At 40.3% G+C, this 22,114-nt stretch overlaps 1 protein-coding gene across 1 annotated transcript in view; it reads right to left on the reverse strand.

Annotated features, from left to right (window-relative positions):
• si:ch211-207d6.2 (sickle tail protein homolog) overlaps positions 1 to 17,988 on the reverse strand; it is a 144,422-nt gene extending 126,434 nt beyond the window's left edge. Inside the window, exon 1 of the mRNA XM_036555875.1 lies at positions 17,141 to 17,988. Coding sequence (XP_036411768.1) covers positions 17,141 to 17,348 — 208 coding nt within the window. The 5' untranslated portion in view covers positions 17,349 to 17,988. The remainder of the gene's footprint in view (positions 1 to 17,140) is intronic.
• Between the last annotated feature and the right edge of the window lie 4,126 nt (positions 17,989 to 22,114).

Raw genomic sequence — 22,114 nt, forward strand, 5'->3', positions numbered from 1 at the left:
TTTAAAGCTGGACTAAGATTTGTTAGCATACATAGAATTTAGTCAAAAAAAGCTAAAATATGGTGTCTGTTCGCTGCTGTGATTCACCCTGTAAAGGCTGAAATAGTCATTTTCAAAGACAGAGACTTTGGGTCGGATTTTGGGGGAGTTTTTCAGTAGTGATACCTCACCTCTGCCCTGAGGAGGTGGTCTGTAGTGTCACTGATTGGTTTTTGAGCTTTCCTTTACAGCTCTCACAATGTTTCTGTCATCAACTGCTGTTGTTTTCCTTGGCCGACCTGGTCAATGTCTAGTGGTTTCTTTCTTTTTCAGGACAAACTGGGTTGGTTCAAACCAACGATGCCTTGTTCTAAATACATCTAGATGTAAATATGAGGAAATAAACTGATCTATCATGTCATATTCATCTTTTGAGCTCAAACCCAAATGTCTTCACTGCATAGCAAAAACAAACGCAGTGGTCTTGCTGTTCCAGTACTTTCAGAAGAGACTGTATGTATATCTGCTGTAAGCAGCCTTTGGTTCCCATGGTTACATATGTAAACCTCACACTCCCATGACACCACTCTCTTCCTGCTCTTCAGCAATAATGTAATACCATCACGTTTAATGAGAACCGTTAAGAAAACTGTCTCTGTGTCTGCTGTAATGATTAGATCACCACATTTCTTCTGCCCATTGCAACACTTAAAGCGCTTGCATGAAACATATCTAGGGAATGGACACTACCCAGAAGCGGCTTTATCACAGAGATATGTCATCACATGATGAAGGATATCAAACAAAGTCATGTGCTGACAGTGTACTGACCGCTAGAAATGCCACACAAATCATGTTAAACATGATGTTTTAAAGTGCTTTTCTGACCTAAAACTAAAAATGAATATATTGTTGGCTGTTTTTGGTGCGGGCGGCACGGTGGCGCAGTGGGTAGCCCTGTCGCCTCACAGCAAGAAGGGCCTGGGTTCGGTTCCCAGCCGGGCGACCAGGGTCATTTCTGTGTGGAGTTTACATGATCTGCGTGGGTTTCCTCCCACAGTCCAAAGACATGCAGTCAGGCTGATTGGACATGCTAAATTGCCCCTAGGTGTGTATGTATATGTCTGTTTGTCTGCCCTGTGATGGACTGACGACCTATCCTGCCTTGTGCCCAATGACAGCTTGGATAGGCTCCAGCGACCCAGAAGGATAAGCGGTTTTGTGTGTGTGTGTTCTGTAACTGAACATTGCATCCCTCAGCCTCATTAATTTCACAGAGTTTATGACTTTGCAGACGTTTCTGTGCTTTTGTCCGTGTCCTTTCCCTATAATACCCAGCATGCATTACACAAAAATGCCATGTAACCAATCAGAATCCTCCCATGGTGATAAAGAATATATTATTTGTCATTTTTTTTGTACTGTTTTGTAGCTAAACATTGCATCCCTCAGCCTCAGTGGTTTGATAGAGTTCACGATTTTGCATAGTGTTTGCACTTTCATTATAACAGTGCCAATGTAGTCAGTCCCAGCTTGGAGAGCGCAAAGTAAAGACAAATACCAAGCTAACGGTGGTGAACATTACCTTTCCCACATTGGGTAAAACACTGATGGCAGCTCTAGTTTAAACTCTGACATTTGAAGCCTGTAATGTGCTTTACTGTGTATGTTTTAGTGTTTCAGTAAATCCTCCAGTAAATACTTCAACTTGAAGCCTCACTCTGAACACTGGAGGAGGCTTTAGTACAGTACGCTTCACTTTACTTAGAGCGGGCAAATACAACATATGAGCTCTTATAATTTGTTATGATCAGTACTTATAATGTATTATGTAAACAATTCATAATGCATAATAAGCATGGCTATAATGTGTAATGCATATTTCTAAATATTTATAGCCATGTTTATAATGCCTTATGAATGCATTATAACATGTTATGAATGTGTTTATAGATGCTAATAAAGGTGACATTCATAGAAAGTGTTACCCAATTATCTACAAAAAAGACAATTTTGAATGCAATCTATGGCGTCCATATGACTGTGTGACATACATGCTCACTTAGGGGAGTCAAAATTTACAACACCTGTTGTGGCTGACCGCAGCTACATGGAGAACTTCGTTCAAATTTGTAGCTCACAGTAAATCTTACAACATCCTAAAGCACAGAAAGTTTTCTTGACCTTAATGAAGAACTTATACTTCCACAACACTTTGATTAGCTGGGCTGGATTTAGTTCTTAAAACAGTAAGTAAAGCTTTTCAGTTGCATTTTCATGTTTGTGGCGTTAATGTGCAGAGGTTATGTGAACTCTGGAGTAGTTCAGTTAGGGACTGTGTTTCACACTGTGAGCTACTGTGATATAGGTTTGGGTCCTAATTCATAACCCCAGCGGGATTCTGTAGCAGGATACAGCTATAGGTTTAAAGAGCATATTTTTCTTTTTTGGCCATTTTTCTCTCCTGTACTCTGGTTGCAGTGGCAATTCTAAATAAAGCTTCATTATGGGCACAAACTTTCTTCTTCTGTACACCCCCATGTTATCAGCAATGTTAGCCTCAAAGCTCCAGTGCAAAAATGTATAGCCTACATACGTCATGGCTGATCAGTGACAACTGTTGTAGGTGGAAAATGTGTAAATTTGATTTTTCTCTGTTCCGGTCATTTTTAAAAGAGTAATTCTGTTATGAGTGAAAGCAAATTTCCACAAATTAGCATTAAATGCTAACTTGTACCATGAAATCCATGCTGGTCTAAGCTAGTTTATGTTGGTCTAATGCTGGCCTGGTGTTGGTTTAGCTGGTCACCTTGCATGGTTTGCATCCAAAACAAAACATATGCTTGAAAGGCCAATTTAGCCTATGCTGGTTTTTCTAGCAGTGGTGGATTCCAGCTTGAATTTAAAGCTAGCCGTGTTGTCATGTTTGGTGAAGCTACTTCTTTAAAAGCCTCTTTCCAATAGGGCTGTTTCACTATCAAGCAGCAACCTGGCTGAGGTAACACTCCAAGACAACGAAAGCATGTTGGGATCTGCTGTCCATCCAGGTTTGCTCTGTTCACTGCTGAACTCAACCTGAACTCCTAACTCCTTTCCACAGCCCTGTGTGTGTCACGATCGCTCAGGGCGAAGTAGGCCGAGAGCCAACGGGGGCAAAGCGCACCATTTCGACCATATACACGAAGAGGCAGTCTGAAACGGGAAGTAAGTGGACAGCTGCGTTAAGGGAAGCGTGTTGCATTTCTGCTGCTGTTGCTGCTGCCGTGTGTGGAGTGGAGCGTGGCCAACAGCAGCGCTATAAAAAACTACAAATGCCAGAGAGCTTAGCTGGCAGAGGGGGCAGGGAGGGAAAAAGAATGGGACAGGCACACGCATGAAAACAAACAGCTGTCTGACTAAATCACTGCCTGTGGATTAGGCCTGGCTAGCAACACACAGGGCTCAGTGTAATTACCGTATCGCGCTGTCGGAGGCAGTTTCAGGGATGTTATGCAACTATGAAGGAAACGGTATAAAAAGGTGTTGTCAAAGTGCACGATTTAGTGCCATCTGTAAGAAATTGGATACTAAAACTATTTGTGCTGGTTTGTCTCTGAACTCCAATGCATTGAAAATACAACACGCTGTAAAAGGTGGTTAAATAACAAGCTAAATCTAGTGGGGGGCAAATCAGCATTGCCTCAGTTGTATAATGCTATCGAGCTTCTACTACTCAGTGTTAGTTAATAATAATAAGATGCAGCAATGTTACACAACTATAAAGGAAATAAAGATAAGAGCTGACTCAAAGTGTAAAGAACTATTTACAGTTCAGTCCATAAGTAACTGGACACTCATACTGTTGCTGTGTACTGATGCACAATGTAAATTGCTATCAGCTTTAGTTTGAGTGTATTGGCATCTACACTGATAGAAGTGATGCACTGAATTTACTTCAAATATATACAGTCGTATGCAAACGTTTGGGTCCCCCTTGTCAATTTACATATTTTCTGATGATTTTCTAAGTAAAAATAAGTCAACACACTTCTATTTTATTTTATTTTATTCATAATGACTAGTTTTATTTGTGCTAATATATCTTTTTATTGCATTATACTCATGTATTAATATCCAATCCAATCTCATTATCTCATTGTTGCATTATGCTCAATTAGTAATATTAATTATTAATGTTATTAAAATTATTATTGTGTTCGGGTGCAGTCACTGTACAGTTGGGACTAAATGGAAACAAGGCATGTTTCGATGTTTCATGTAATGTACATCATCATCTACACAGTCTTATGCAAAAGTCTGGGCACCTTTGATCAAATGATGTTTTGTTGATTTTCTAATCTAACTCATCCTCCACAGAGAACTCACCTCATAAACTGTGCCAAATTCTAAGGTTATAGAACATTTTATATTTTGTGTTTTATTGTTTTCTGATAGAATAATTGTAGCAAATTAAAAGAAACTGCAGTAAAATTTGAGGACAAAATGCCATATTTAAGTTTGTTTCCTGTAGTAGACGAACTTATTTTCATTTTAAAAAATCAGTAAAATATGTTTGACCAGGTGTATCAGAATTTTGTGTATGTCTATATAAAAGAGTTTTCTGCACAACATGACAGCATCAGTAAAAACTGTAATTAAATTCGGTAACACTTCACCTAAACCCTGCTACATAACACTGACAAATCCACGCTATAAACATGTCATAGCAGATGTCATTAACGTGTCCTCGGGGGTGGATTTAGTGATTTTAGTGAAATTAGTTGAGGCTCTGAGCTCCTGAGTGGCACAACCGTCCACACTGCAAGTGATATCATCTTAAATCTTGTTAATATATCTAATATTTTTCATCTTGAGATTATTGTAAGACTTATAACTTATTTCTAGACATTTATTTTACCCAATTAACTTTATTAAGTGAAATGATCTCCCTACATTGGCAAATAATTGTGCTGAAGAAACAAGCTTGAAACAAGCAGAACTGGCTGATATTATAGTGAGATTCATTTGGTAAAGAGTAAAAGTACTCAGAAGTAACTGAATGACTGCACTTGAATGACTTTATTTGATTTTCCTTCTTAACACCTAAAAAGTCACACCGAAAAACCTCCTCTCCATAACGTGAATTATCATTTCATTGCCTTTTAATTACCAGCCGGTCTGTATGCATTTGTGACATTACATAACAGCATGGAAAAGTCCAGTATAACCATGATTTTTGTTGAAAATAATACCAACAATTGCAAATAAGAGCTATTTTTTTATCATGTATGTATCTTTTGACATAGGTTATTTAGCATCAACATCCCACAGCATATCTAATTTGTTTTTCCACTGGAGCCTTTGACTCATGGGAGCCCTTAACTCATGGAGGCCTAGTGCAAAGTCCACCCCTGACTCTCATGACAGATGCCACAATGTTTGACATCTTAACAGCTAACTAGAGTATCCTTAACAAAAACCAAAATGTAGTATAAGCTGTTATGACGTCAGACATTATGGCGTCTGTCATTATCATTACCAGTAATGGTAACATGACCCTGTAATATTACTGAACAAAACCTGTCATTGCAACTCAAAACAGCATCTGTTCATCTGCCAGCACTGTGTCGGTGTTAAGTAGGGTTCAAGTATTCAAACATTCAACATTCAAAATGTTTAGATTCTTGTGGGGTGAATGAAAAATGCAGTTTCATGCCCAAAAACAGCATAAAAAATGTATGCTGTAATGAATCCCTGCTCGCGATTTCTGCTTCATCACCTCACTCTTTCAACAGTTTTAAAATCTCTCACAAACTAAACAGCCGTATTCAAACCGACACCACCTCTCTCTGTTGGCTGTGATGCGGTGACAGGCCTTTACACAAATGGAACAAAGCGAACCAATTCAGTGTTTTAGGAGATTTTCTCAGAGGGCTTAACGGAGGGCATTTTCTCTGCAGGCAGCCCCAGAGAGCCGCACCGGGACAATCACACCGTGCACTGGATAAAGAGGCAAATTATCTCCAGCCTAGCAGACCATTTCCCCAGCCACCGGCTGCCTGCCGCCTCATTACGATTAACATCACCTGCTCTTGAAACACGTTTCTCATTCCTGCCCCTAAAATAGACCATGCCCGAGCATCAGAATTTGACAGACGATTAATTTGATTTTATCAGCGCTGGAACGCACAGTGCGGGAATGCACAGCGACACGAGACTTTGATGCAGTTTTCCCTGAGAAAGTTCTAGATTACACTATGAATGACTGCACAGATACACAGCGGTCTTGCTTTGTCATGCACACACTGCAGAACGTAACATGCAGCTGATTTAATAGGGAGAGCAGGAGAAAAGGGAAGAAATAGTGAGAAGGAGCAGTAAGGGAGTAGTAGTAAAGTCCAAGGGCAGTATTCTGAGAAACAGGAGTAGTAGGAAAAATAGGGACAGTAGGAGGAGCAATGGTGATAAAGCAGAAGGAACAAGAGCAGGAGCATTAACAACAGTAGAGGAAGCAAGAAGAGTAGTGGGAACAATAGGAGCAGTAGAAGCAAACGGAGCAATAGAAAGAACAGAAGGAGCAATGGGAGCAGCAGTAGGAGTAATAGTGCAAGTAGGGCCAGTAATAGTGGTAAAGTAGGAGCAATAGGAGCTGGGAACAGTAATAGGAGCAGCAGTGAAGACAGAAGTATGCTGTAGGAGCAGCAGCACAAGCAGTGCAGGAGAAGCAGGAGCAATGGCAGAAGCTATCAGAGAAGGAGGAGCAGTAGTAGGAACAGAAGTATGATCAAAAGAAGCAAACGGAGCAATAGAAAGAACAGTAGAAGGAGCAATAAGAGCCGTACTAGGAGAAACCAGAGGAGCAGTTGGAGTAATAGTGCAAGTAGGGCAAGTAATAGTGGTAAAATAGGAGCAATAAGAGCTGTTATATGAGTGGGAAGAATAATAGGAGCAGCAGTAAAGACAGAAGTACGCTGTAGGAGCAGCAATACGAGCAGTACAGGAGAAGCAGGAGCAACGGCAGAAGGTACCAGAGAAGGAGGAGCAGTAGAAGGAGCAGCAGGAGCATTGATAGAAGCTGTAGGGGGAATAGGTTCAGTAGTTGGAGCAGTAATAGGAACAACAGTAGGAGCAGTAGGAGCAGTAATATGAGAAATAGGAGCAGTATGAATAACAGGAGAAGGAGTAAGAGGAGAAGGAAAAATAGGCTCACTGGGAAGAGCGATATGAACAGCAATAAAAGCAGTATGAGCAGTCATAAGCACAGTAATAGTAACAATAGCAGAAGACACAGGAACAGTAGTGGGAGCAGCAATAGGGGCAGTAGTAGGAGCAATACGAGCTGTACTAGCTGAAACAGGGGGAGCGGTAGAAGTAACAGTACGAGAAGGTGAAGTAATAGGAAAACAGGAGCAATAGAAGCAGTCGTAGGAGTAGAAACAGTAATCGGAGTAGCTGTGAGGCCAGAGCAATAAACACAGCAGTTAAAGCAGTAGGAGTAGTAATAGGATCCATAGCAGGAACAATGAGCACCAGAGAGAGTGATAGGAGCAGTATTTGGAATAAAAGGAGCAACAGGAGCTGTAGAAGCAGTAATGCGAGCAGTACAGGAGAAGAAGGTGCAATGGTAGAAGCTACAGGAGACGTAGGTGCAGTAGAAGGAGCAGTAGGAGCAGCAATACTGAGTCTAGGAGCAATATGAGCTGTAAGTCAACCCATTTTTATCATTAATTGTATTACGACATGAGTTAGCGAGTTATATATGATAGCATACATTGCAGCTCCATTTCATTTATAAAGCTGTATTGGCAGCCATGTATTTATTATCATGTGTCATATGTGTTTTATATGAATTTGGACATCTTGTTTTGCTGGATGCTATAAGCTCCGATGGAAAGGTGTCTTATTTAATTCAATGAAGCGTTCCAACAATCAATTAACTCATTGTTTAATTATTTAAGCAAGTTCTGATTTACACGCAAGCCCGCGAAATGTTCCCACAGAAGATGCAGGCGCTCCCCCACCCTCCAAATGCCTTATTACTGACAACAAAAGAGACTAAACTGAACTAACTGTGACACTGTGTACTTATACTCTGCTTGAATGGCTTAAGTCCCTAAAAAGCCTTGAGGAATTTTTTTCATCTCCAAAGCCTTTTTTTAAGCAGAGCAGCTGATGCCTCGGGCAGGTTTTTCGGTGTGGGATAACTCAAGGAGCCTGAGAGCAGGTGGATTTTCTGCTGGCAGAAATGTCACTTATCAGCGGTAGTGTGGCAGGATTGGCGAGGTGAAGGTAAAGCTTTTTTTTTCTGCAGAGAAACGTGTCTGAGAGGTAGCCACAACACTGTCCATTTAAATCTGTGCCTCAGGTCCAGTCTTCTTTTCTGCCACCAAGCTAACATCTCTAATAGAGTGTGAACTCACGAGGGGCCAATAACTATCAGTCATACTTGGGAAAGCTACTTAATAAGCACAAAGTCAATGGACCTGTATTTCTTTGGTAGAGAGCATCTATACAACAACAACAACAACAACAACAACAACAACAACAACAACAATAATAATAATAATAATAATTATTATTATTATTATTATTATTATTATTTGTTAGGCAATCGATATTTTACTGTATTTTTATGTATTATTATTTTTGAATGTCTTGATCTGAACTGTCCTGGATCCCTGATGGTGACATGCATCTTTTTACATTGTGCTTCATTGTTTCTCGCTCATAGCCCAGTGAAAGAAGCAGAAGTGCAGATTCTAAATGTTCAGTCAAAACCACATCTTTATTTGTGAATGCAGTATTCAGTTGGCTTGACAAATCCAACTTACTGTTCTTTCTCATCTACTACCACAAAACTTTGGGCCCTAGAGGGCCATAGAGAGGTCGTGGGAATAGTGTGGACAGGATTCGTAGAAAATGAATGGCAGAATGTTGAGAAAGTTAAAATCTAACCACCACAAATGATCACAAAGGACACCTGCCCCTCACTGACATTATACACAGAATTACAGAAGTACTAGCAACTTAGCAACCACCTAACATAGCGTCAACCAAGCAGCGCCTGAGTAACAGCCTGGGACAACATAGAAATGCCTTAGCAACACCATAGCATGCACCTGGGACACCTTGGCAATGGCCCAGTAACATCTTAGCAACAGCCAAGAAACACCTTATCAACCACATGAGATTCTACAGCAATGGCATAGTAACACCTTAGCAACTACCTGGGATGACATAGCAATGGCCTAGCAACACCTTAGCAACCAACTGGTCTACCAAAGCAATGGCCTAGCAACACCTTAGAAATCAACTGGTCTACCAAAGCAATGGCCTAGTAACACCTTAGCAACCCCCTGGGACAACATAGCAATGGCCTAGCAACACCTTAGCATCCATTGGGGCTACCATAGCAATGGCCTAGCAACACTTTAACAACCAACTGGTCTACCAAAGCAATGGTCTAGCAACACCTTAGCAACCATCTGGATTGCTAACACAGCAGTGGCCTAGCAACACCTTAGCAACCAACTTGGATAACATAGTAATGGCCTAGCAACACCTTAGCAACCAACTTGAATAACACAGTAATGGCCTAGCAACACCTTAGCATCCATTGGGCCACCATAGCAATGGCCTAGTAAGACCTTAGCAACCACCTGGGATAACATAGCAATGGCTTAGCAACACCTTATCAACCACCTGGGATAACATAACAATGGCTTAGAAACACTTTAGCATCCACTGGGACTACTATAGCAATGACCTAGCAACACCTTAGTAACCAACTTGTCTACCAAAGCAATGGCCTAGCAACACCTTAGCAACCTACTGGTCTACCAAAGCAAGGCCTTAGCAACACCTTAGCAACCACCTGGGACAACATAGCAATGGCATAGCAACACCTTAGCATCAACTGGGCAGCAATAGCTTAGCAACACCTTAGCATCCACCTGGGATAACATAGCAATGGCCTAGCAACACCTTGGCATCAACTGGGGCTACCATAGCAATGGCCTAGCAATGCCTTAGCAACCAACTAGGATAGCAAAGCAATGGCCTAGCAACACCCTGGCATCCACTAGGGCTACCACAGCAATGGCCTAGCAACCACCTGGGGTTTCAACAGCTTTGTCCAACCAACTTAAAGATTGATGAAAAATTAGTTGTTTTTTTTTGCTGAAAGAAAAGCCATCGTTTACAATTTTGCTAATTGTTGTTCATTGTTTGACATGAAAACATTAGGAAAAAGTCAGAAATTCAGAATTGAATCTACAATCAAATGTAAATATAAATACGTAATTACAAATGTGATTCCCATGCAATTCACATGTATAGCAAATGTATGGCAAAATGACAATCATACATCTAGACTTTAAAGTGTGACCTCATCATTTTTAAACCGATATAATAAACTGATAAAATATAACTGTATATAAATATAACTTCTATACAGTTATATCTTTTGTTGTATATACCAAACAACCGCACAGCTCCAATTAGTTACTTATCGCACTCATTCACAGACAAATGGACAGACAGTAGGGTCATGCAGCTTCAAAAGTGACCTCATAAGAGCAGGGATGAGCTTTTTTTTTAGCTTGCTTAAATAAACTGACGGTGAAGGACGTTAAGTGCACTGTATACAGCCTGAACATCAGAAGAGACCAGCTATCCATCATACAGTCTCTTTCTGAAAACATGCCTCACTTTCAAAAGCTTTTCAGGCTCAGTTTGGATAGTGAAATGGGCTGTAAGCACTGTAAGGCACTTTAATGGGACAGGCGTATACAGCTAAAAGTAACACTAGATAGGGCTGAGTGCTAAACCTATAAATGGTGAGTACCAGTCAAAAATCTGGACATTGCCAAAATTTCATGATGAATGAACCATTAGAAATGGTCCCAAATGACTTGAAACAAATGTATTACATTGACATTTACACTAAAAGTAAAGAACATTTTTAATTTCTCCTGTTAAGTTACCATCCTGGAGATAATTGTTTTTCTTTGAACAGCAATGATATGGAATTATGGGGAGGCTAAAGTGTGTTAAGCAAATTGAAACTATTTTCTATGTTCTTCAAAGTAGCCACACTTTGCCTCAGTGCAGTTTAATGTTCTCTTAAGCAGCTCCATAAGGTGCCACTCAGGATGCTACAGGCTTGAAGAAGATACACCGATCAGGCATAACATTAAAACCTCCTCCTTATTTCTACACTCGTTGATCATTTTATCAGCTCCACTTACTGTATAGGTGCACTTTGTAGTTCTACAGTTACAGACTGTAGTCCATCTGTTTCTCTGCATACTTTGTTAGCCCCCTTTTACCCTGTTCTTTAGTGGTCAGGACACCCATGGACCCTCACAGAGTAGGTACTATTTGGGTGGTGGATCATTCTCAGCACTGCAGTAACACTGACGTGGTGGTGGTGTGTTAGTGTGTGTTGCGCTGGTCTGAGTGGATCAGACACAGCAGTGCTGCTGGAGTTTTCAAACACCTCAATGTCACTGCTGGACTGAGAATAGTCCACCAACCAAAAATGTCCAGCCAACAGCGTCCTGTGGGCAGCATCCTGTGACCACTGATGAAGGACTATAGGATGACCAACACAAACTGTGCAGCAGCAGATGAGCTATCGTCTCTGACGTTACATCTACAAGGTGGACCGACAAGGTAGGAGTGTCTAATAGAGTGGACAGTGAGTGGACACAGTGTTTAAAAACTCCAACAGCGCTGCTATGTCTGATCCACTCGTACCAGCACAACACACACTAACACGCCACCACCACGTCAGTGTCACTGCAGTGCTGAGAATGATCCACCACCCAAATAATACCTGCTCTGTGGTGGTCCTGTGGGGGTCCAGACCATTGAAGAACAGGGTAAAAGGGGGCTAACAAAGTATGCAATAAAAACAGATGAACTACAGCCTGTAACTGTAGAACTACAAAGTGCTCCTGTATGGTCAGTGGAGCTGATAAAATGGACAATGAGCGTAGAAACAAGGATGTGGTTTTAATATCATGGCTGACCAGTGTTCAAGCCAAGCAACTGCTGTGGCATAGGTTTTGGTACACCAACAAAACAATGTTTCATGTTTCCATCTAAGCTGCAGCTTTGGCTTCACTGACCTCCCCATAAACTACTGGCCGAGCCAATCAGGCGGTCTTGCGAGTTGAGCTTAATGAATATTAATGAGCTTTCTTCCGCATACCCTTAGAAAATAAATTTAGATACCCATGGCTATGCCCCTGGCTTTTTATAATGAATCAAACATCATGTGCTGTATTCCGTGATGTCCTCAGATGAAGGACTCTAAACTAGACACGGCATTTTAAAACATTTGGTTATGGAGAGGTGAAAGTGTACGTAGTATGGCTTTACAACTCATTTAAGGTGGACAGTTGGCACTTAAGACTATTGGAACCTAAGACATCTGAACATCTATTTGGGCTCAATGAAACTTTGAATTGGTCTTACTTTTTTGTTATTGTTTGTTTTGTATTTTTGTTTTTTTTGTTTTTTTTCTTTACTAGGTAAACCATTAATTGGATATTGGGTTAATTCTAAGGGTCCAGCTTCTTTGTCTTTCTTACTGTCCCTCATTAGTCATTGGGTGGTACAACAGGCCACTATGGAGATAATTTTGTGCCAAAAGTTTCAGATAAAATAATAAAATCCATTAAGTATCAAAATGTCCAAAATATGCTGCAAATACAAATTTGAGAGTTAAATCAAACTTCACTTTTGACCAAAAAAAACACTAATTTTCACTCATTTTTGCTTTAATTTTTCTATCTGCTGATTTTGTTGATGTATTTTTGCTTCTGGAATCTTCTTTTGCTTCTGGCACTTTTTACAGGGGTGGGTCTCAGAAGAGGGCATTCATCTCCACTCTGTATTGCTCAACTGATTTGGAGTGACATGTCTTCTGAACACGTAACCACTCAGAATGAACCACCCCCAGCATGGCGGAATATGTCCTACTGAGTGCTGCTCTGAGTGCAGAGCTTTGTTGGCATATCCGAAATTAGGAGCAATGTTTATCATATTCCTTTTAAGTTATTAATGTTACACAAATTAATGGGTCCTGTGTTCACCTGGGTAAAACAATACAACTTAATATGGCCGTTGAAGAACCAACTTAGTTGTTTATGAATGAACAAAGCTGCACCACCTTTCAAGTTTGCAGATGATAACACTAACTAGCCTAGCAGTGTCCTCTAGGGCTAACTAGGCCGGTCATGCAGAAAATTGGACTAAATTGCTAAATATAATAAATATCTAAAGTTAGTTCACCGTATTAATGTGAAGACAGAGATTTGGAGCAGCAGCATCCTGTAAACTAGCATGTTGAGATAGGAAGCCTGTTTCAGTGACTGAGAGAACAGCCTTCATAACCCCAGAACATACAGCCAATCATGACGAGTTGAGTTGATTTCTTTTCTAGTGATTAAACATTACTGTCTTTAAACTATCTTATGGCAGCAGTAACTTGTAGCTGTCAGTAATCAGAGGTATTTTCCACTCTTCGCCGTGTTTAAGTCTGCGCTGCATTATTTCCCTCGACCCACAGCACCTTAGATTCAATGATTTCCTGATCCAACACACCTGATTCAGCTGATTCACAAAAGTAATGCCATAAGCCACACCCCTGATTCAGGTGTGACTACAGTTCCTGTATTTATTTACTCCTGACTGTCTGATGAAAGTCTGTTGACTGAAACATTTGCTGCCTTGTTTTTATTTCACTTGTGCTCTTTGCATTTATGTCAGGCAAATTCAAGGAAAGCCTCTTGATATCTCAGCTTTAAAAAATGAATCAACTTTGACGCCTCATTTTTGGTGTGCAAGTCATTTGGTTAATTTTGCCATGTCTAGTGGTTTTTTGATCTACGCAACTGCAAGTTCAAACATTTTTAACAGTGGTTACTGCATTTAAGGCAGAGTTCAAAGACCTTCATTTTTGGACCCTTGTGAACAAAATTTATCTGCACAGTGCCCTTTTTTCTGACCATGTAGTAGTAGAGTTTACTTTTTATGACTTTAAAGGCTTGAGTGAAGTGCATAAAAAGTAATTTTCTAAATTTATGCATAATTCAGTGGCAGACATGGATACATCAAAGACATCATCAATGACATTACTGTCCAAAAGCAGAAGTGGACCTACAAATGTCTTCTGACTTTTAATATGTAATGTTGACAAAGGTAAAATACTGGTCAAGTCCCAAAAAAAAGGAAAAAAAGTGCTATTTTACCTTACAACACCCTGCATGTGCCTCTGCATTATAAAGGGATTTTTAAAAATACACTTTAGGCCCAAAACCTTATCTGAAAAATATTGTAAAACAAGCATCAGGCAGCATATTCGTAACCATTTCGTGTAACAACTTTATGTGAGGTAGCTTATGGAGATGTTAAGTGCTTCGGAAATCTGGTCCCTATCACCACCACTGTGAACTCATAGCTACAGAACTTAATAGTTACTGAATAACAAATCTTAAGATAAACAACTGAATAAAAAGCCCTTTCAGAAATGATACGAGGGTAAGACAGTGAGAAATCCACCTGTACTCACCTCCTGGTAGCCGTTGGGAACGGGTCAGCAAGAGCTCCCAACGATTTGAGTGGTTTGATCAGTTCTAATGAGATCAGGAGATGAATGGAATGTGACGACGAAGAGGAGAATGTATCTGATCAGCAAAGACAGAGACGGCCCTGCTAATCCCCCCATACATGCGGGGCATCAGAGGGACAATGCAGACACGTGCCCGTGTGCTGCCGTCAGGGGTGCTGGACAAAACCTGGCCCGTGCTCCTCACACAGCGTCATCTAAACCCACAATGCAGCTGAGTGTCTGAGTCAAATCACTTTAAAGGGCCATATCCTTCTTAATTTTTCCCAGGGTCCATTAAACACAATTGTGTGGTTTTATGAACAATCATTTACCTGACCTTTTAACAGACTCTTTTTATCCTTTAGAACTAAACACGCTGTGCCTTAAGACCAATGTATGTACATACTGTGAGTGTGTGTGTGTGTGTGTGCATGTGTGTTAGTTTTTTGTGATATCAAAAACAATAACTTTAAAACAGGTTGTTTACTAAATACACACACACACACACACACACACACACACACATATATATATATATATATATATATATATATATATATATATGTTTATATTAAGCCTTTAAAACCAAATCAAATACACTAAGTGCAACATTGACTTCAACCACTACAGTGATGCTATATCAAAAAAACAACAAAAAAAAACCCAAATATTTTTGATCAGCCAGGACATTTTCGGTAGTTTGCTTTTTCAGTTTTACCTTGGAGCTACAAGACTAAAGTAGCTACTAATCATTGAAGTTTATTACTACATGCCTAAATCATCATATACTTGTCTCAAATCGTGTTGATCAAATCGTACACCACCGTTAGCTTGGTATTTGTCTTTACTTTACGCTCTCCAAGCTGGGACTGACTTCTTTGGCACAGACAGTATAACATGTTATAAACACTACTTATAATGCATTATATTAACAATTCATAATGTATAATAAACACGGCTATAAAGTGTAATTCAGTGTAATTCATTTTTATAAATGTTTATAATCATGTTTATAATGCCGTATGAAGGCATTATAACATGTTATAAATGTGTTTATAGATGCTTACAAAGGTGACATTCATAGAAAGAATCTTTTTCTTCATGTGTCACACATTTGATTTTTGTGTGGAAGTGTGAACAGTGAAAAACAGTGAATGTGACAAGTAAATAAATGTGACACTACAAATGTGACACTACAAATAAATCTGAAATTTTTCTTCATATGTGACACAGTGTAAATGACCCGATACACATCCGATATGTGTCCAATGTGTCAGTCTAAACAGTAAGATTGGAAATAATGTGATGTTTACATCAGTACAACTTCATCTTTACTGTAATCTTGTGCATGTGGGAACAGATCCCTTATGGCAGCATCATCAAAACACACTTTACCAAGTCAGAAGCACAACAAAACTATTCTTCTGTACATTGTGTGCAATTACAGATTTCCACCAGAGAGGTCACTAAATCCCCAAAACTTACATAGTGTACCTTTAAGGAAAGGTAGATAATGGCCTTGCTTGTTAGATGCCTGCTGGGTGAAACAGTGTCATGTGTAATCTGTTCAGACTAATATCAGATAAACAGCTGAAGCTTGAATTTTGTCCATACTTTCGTCCATTTTTATAAGACAAATAAACAAAGAAATAAGCAAAGCGCTTTTCAATAAGAAAAATCTAAGTAACAACAGCTATTCAGAACACAAATATGTTTTTGAATAGTGCAATAGTGCCTTGTCAGGCTTTACACAGATTATACTTCTTTATCCAGTACACTGTAGCTATAAACATGTATCTGCGCATTTTTTGCAATTTTTAGTTTTCTACATTATTTAAGCACAGTAGCTGCCCTATAGCTGTTAGAAGTAGCACTACTAAGTCAGGAACCATATTATACGACTTTATACATTAGTGTCACATGCACAGGCAAAACAGAAGCAAGTCCAGCTCAAAGTTCAGGTCTCCAATGCAAAATCAGTCCTTTACTAAGTTTGACTGAGTTCTCTTTGAATACACATAGTCATCAGATTCATCCACTCAGGGAAGAAGAAGCACAACAAAATTATTCTTCTGTACATTGTGTGCAGCTACAGATTTCCTCCAAAGAGGTCACTATATCCCCATAAACTTACATAGTGTAGCTTTAAGGAAAGGGCAGGGATGGCCTTGTTAGACGAGCATGCTGGGTGGAACGGTGCCATAATATGTTCAGACTAATGTCAGATAAAACTTGGATTCTGTCCATAATTTTGTCCATTTTATATAAGGCTGATGTACAGTGTTACACTACAGAAGCAAACTTTAGACCCAAGCATGTTTTGGGTGGTTGAGTACATTTGGGATAAGGGGCGAATTGTGTAAATGTGACAGTTTTTCACCAAACATTTGCTTTAATTGTGCAGCAAAGAAGGAAACTAGCAGCAGAACAGCCACCATTAAATTACTACTCTGCACTGTAGTTTGTCGGAACTATTGAAGAACATTTTTGATGCATTTCAAACTTAATCCAAGATTTGCAAATAGTAAATGCTCATTGAAAGTACACTCCAGGAACACATACCTGGGTTGGTCAGCATCTTTGTTGACTGGTCCTGGCTGTGGGCAGGCTGCTGCTGATCCTGCTGTTGCGCTGATCTGGGTCTCACCAGGTTACCTTCACTTCCGGCCCTCATCAGCCTCTCCCCGACAATCAGCATCTGCGAGCGGTTGCCTGGGAGCTCTTTCCGAGACTGCTTAGAGGGTCTGACCAGACGAGACGGCTTGGACATCTTCAGATGTTCCTAAAACAGGACCGAACAAGGAATGATTTCAATCCGTATTGCTGCTTCTCAAGTTGCTCTCAAAAAGCCGAAGGTAGAGGCCGTTCTTTTCTGAGGAAGAAGTTCATTGTGGTTGCTCAGAAGTTTGCTAGAAGTTGTCATGCACCGAAGCCTCCAACTGGCCAATGCTAATGATAAAACAACAACATTTTTGTGCAAACCAAAGCAAAAAACTAAATCCAGAGTTGCTTCTAAAGCTTTGTTGATCCCTCTTACACACAGATGAACAATTTGTAGTGGGCAGTGCTGTCCAGTCACAGAATGCAGAGCTAAATGCAGCTGTGTCCAAAGCGATGCTGCGCTCTTCTTCCTTTAAAAAAAGAAGGTCTCACATATCCAACGTATGCTCGCCAATGCTCTGGACACCAAGTCCCTGCCGTGCCATCCCCCGCTAATCATCTTCCAAGCAATCCTTCTAATGGTCCAGAAGCAGATCCCTAATCTACTCGCCCTCGCTGCTAAAACACGGCGTGATTAAAGCGGATTTAACCAGGCAAGACAGCGGAGGTGATTACAGTTTGACAGTTGCTTATACTCTGCTGAGAACAGTCTTCCGAGCTGGGGCGAAAGCTTCATGCACGGATAGTGAGAGAGAGAGAGAGAGAGAGAAAAAGACAGAGATTTACTCCCATGTGCCTAACTGTGATAGGCTGCCTGCGGTGCTTGGACCCCTACCCCCCCAACACACTCAGCCCAGCTGCGTCATGCTGAGGGGAGAGCAGCTACAGTTTAGAGTAAAGCTTTAGAGTAAAGCCTTGGAATAATGAACGCTCCTAAAAAAGTGCAGTGCCGAGCAGAGCACAGCGAGTGATACAGTACGTTCCTGTGACAGCTAATTTAGACATCAGACCTGTACACAACATCTACAAGCACTAGTTCATCCAAAAAATCGCAGAGAAAATTAAACAATTTCTCCCTTACCTGAAATGTAGTCAGTCTGCCAAGTCGGCTGAAATTTGCTTCACTGAATGCAACACTGACGGCAGCCGTTAAAGTGAAAGTAGAGGTAGTACAGGTCTGCGCTGGACTGTTTTTACAGTCCCGCTCCCGCCTGCTCCCACAAGAGTTCATCCCACTCCCGCCAGCAAATGATTCTGAATCAGAATCATTTCTCCCACTCCTGCCCGCCACCGAAGCATTTTGGCCAATTGACATCCGATATTTGACACAGTCTATTGATGACTACATTATTCTCTGCTGAAATAATGCGGTGGTCATGGTCAACAGGCTCACTGTGAATTAACTTCGTCAGGCGCCATTTATTTCCATCAAAAAACAAAGCATGGACCATTATTTTTGGTGTTTTGCTGGGCAGCTGTGGCCGTCAGGCTGGCGTTTCTGTAAACTACGAGAATGATGTTCATGTGATCTGTCACTTCGCAAGTCTTTAGAAAGACTTTATTCATTTTAAGTGTTTTACTGTTTTCATTTTAAATTGTTTATATACATGATTTACTGATCGTTCTATTTTATTTAGGCTATTTATTAATTTAAATGGGATTTCTCTTCATGTATGCTTTGTCCCGCTCCCGCCTGCAGTGGGCTGGTTACCCACCCACAACACTGAAAATTAGTCCCGTGGTGGTTCTCCCAGGAATATGCGGGAGTGCAGACCTCTAATGTGAAGCTTGCATTCTCAGTTTTGCACTGGGGTTGCAAGGCTAATGTAGCTAACAAGCAAAGAATAAATTGTTTTTTCCATGATCCTGTATATACACATACGTATAATGTGAATAACAGTAATTATCTCATAACAATGTCGCATGTTAAGGTCTGGGATATATTAGACCGTAAGCGAACAGTCTGTACTCAGAGTTGACGTGTTGGATGCGGGAGAAATGGGCAGGTGTGGAGACCTGAATGATGTTGACAAGGCACAAATTGTTATGGCCAACAACAACATCTCCAAAAAGGCAGTACTTGTTGGGAGCTCCTGGTCAGTACTAGTGAGTACCTAGCGGCAGTGGTCCGAGGGGTCCGAGGAGAGTGAGCATGCTAAACCCTGTCCACCGACAAAAGTGCCTACAATGGCCACGTGACCATCAGAACTGGACCTTGGAGCAAAGGCAGAAGTTGTCTCGTCAGATGAATCCTGTTTTCTTTCACATCACAGGAACGGCGCTTACCTGTGGAAGTGATGGCACCTGGATGTCCTATGGGAAGAAGGCAAGCCAGTGGAGGGAGTGTGATGCTTGGGGTCATGTTCTGCTGGGAAACCCTGGGTCTGCTCAGGTGGACATCAATTTGACAGGTGCCACATACTTACACATTGTTGTGGACCAGGTACACCCCTTCACTGAAGGCAGTGGCCACTTTCAGTGGTTGCTGGAGACTTGAATGCGATGTTACGAGCAGAAATGAACAAAAATACGCAAATAAAACTATTTGCATGTCCAAATTGGGCCAGAGAGAAACGTGTCAGCATGTTGAATCAGCTTTATGTGTGTTTTCTACCATGTTTTCTATCACTGTGTATTTATTTATATTACTATTAATGTATCGTTTGGTTGAAAAATGCAGTTTTTATGTCAAAGTAAGTAAAAATCTTCACATTTTCAGCTGTTAGACTTGTACATATCAAATAAAGGCAGCAACAATGTAGAAAAAATGTGATTCACAGTGAAGGGCAGATTAAATGACACTTTTTAAGCATTTTAATAGCCACATAAAGGGTCAACTTCATTTCAGGTAAGGTAAAAATTGTCTTGATTTTTGGCTAAAATATAACTCCTGAGAGAGTTAATGTGTATTGCCTTTCAGTTTACAAGGGGCCACCTTGGCTATAGTTACATTAATTCCACAAAAGTTTTACAATTTCTTCTTTTTTTTCAATAACTGAGTGATAAACATTAAGCAAGTCATTCAGAGAGGTTTGCTATGAAATGGTTAATTGTAGAGAAAATTACAGACTCACATTTTGTTACAGTGGTGGTGATAGAAACCACGGGTCGCCATGTCTACAACACAATTATACCCATTTTATTTACTATCCAAAACCACCAGTGAGCTTAAATATATCTTCTGAGTTTTTATGCAATGCTAATAATGGTAAAATAGTGATAAATAAAGTAAACACAAGTTTTCATTGGGTACTATTTTGCCATATGACACCCTACATACCTTTGTCATGATTGTAATAAAAAAATGCTTGTCCAAAACATTATCTCACAACCACTATTACTGCATTATAACTATAACCCCACCCTGCCCATGGAAGGTTCAGCCTTCTGCCCTCTGGCAGAGGCTACCGCACTATGCGGTGCAGGACTGCCAGACTCAGCAAGAGCTTCTTTCCACAGGCCATCAGACTACTCAACTCCCTCTAACAGTACACAACATGCTGGCCTATCAGGACTATTGAACTCCTGAACATACACACAGACTGAGGCATATTTATTGGAACCTATGTCCTCTGTCTTAAAAAGTGCAGCTATTTTCTATGCAATATTTTCAATGTTCTCATCACTTGAGCACTTTATCACTATTCACCAGTGTCAAGTTTGACACTTACATTTGATTTATTTTATATTTATGTATATTTTGCACACCGGAGCACTTTGACAAGGTGTAAGATTAGCCTCATCCTTAACCATACCTAGTATAAAAAACCAGGGGTCGCTGTCTGTGGTCTTGGTGCAAGTCTAAGCTATGGCTGGAAACACACAAACTCAAACTGACACGACGAGGTCAGGCCGATGACAGAACGTGTCAGTTTTTAGCAAATCGAGACTGACAGAGTGGACATGTTTTTCATACCCAAGGAGAGAGAAAGAAAGAACGAGAACGAGAGAACGCAGGACAAAAAAGGGCAGCAAAGTCTCTACATGAGGACGATGTGTGAGATCTAGTAATTCATAAGCAAGGTTTTTTTGTGCATCATTAAAAGCTATTTTAGTGGCCTGGCAGGAGAACCCCGAGGAAGGGACGACTTTTTCATACGTTCTGCTACCCTGGGGGAATCTCAAGCATGAAAATAAATTCCCTGTGTTAGTGTGCATAGGTGACAAATATGCTAAAAATAGTTAACTGCCACAGCCATAGAACTGCACGCTTCTCTAACATGCAGTTTATGCACAGTGGACAGTATTCAGCTTATACTAGTGTCCTTTTAAGACCAGCAATATAGACATAGATCTCTTTCATTGTTTTGGAAGGTCCTTAAGTTGAACTATACATTTTTTTTCTTTAAAAAACATGATATTGGGAGCAATATGATGGAATACATTTTAGTGAAAATGTGTATGATTAACAAAATCAACATTAATGAACGTGTTTTTATTGTTTTTACCTGCTATTTGTTATGGTGCCAGTTGTCCTTTTCATGTCAGGAAAGCTCCAGTTGTGCTGCCATTTGTTGGGGTTTTCAAACATTGAGCCTGATCTTCCTTGTGAGGCTGTGCATGTGACGTTAATATGTAAAGACATAGCCCGTTTGACATAGTTCAAAAACTCCTGTGAAATCAAACACGACGCCTCTGACTGTTTAATTATTATTCCAGGTTGCACAGGGTGACTTGCAGCTGCACACCACCCCCATAGTTTAGCCTGTTCTTTTTCCCCTGATTGAGTAATGCTACTATACATAGTGCTGCTTTAACAGACCATTCTGAAACTGTTGTTTTCTTTTTGCAAAGTATTTTTGCTAACACTTTCTATGAATGTCACCTTTGTCAGCATCTATAAACACATTCATAACATGTTATAATGCATTCATA

Source organism: Colossoma macropomum, unplaced genomic scaffold, assembly GCF_904425465.1.
Source record: "Colossoma macropomum unplaced genomic scaffold, Colossoma_macropomum, whole genome shotgun sequence".
NCBI classification, from domain to species: domain Eukaryota; kingdom Metazoa; phylum Chordata; class Actinopteri; order Characiformes; family Serrasalmidae; genus Colossoma; species Colossoma macropomum.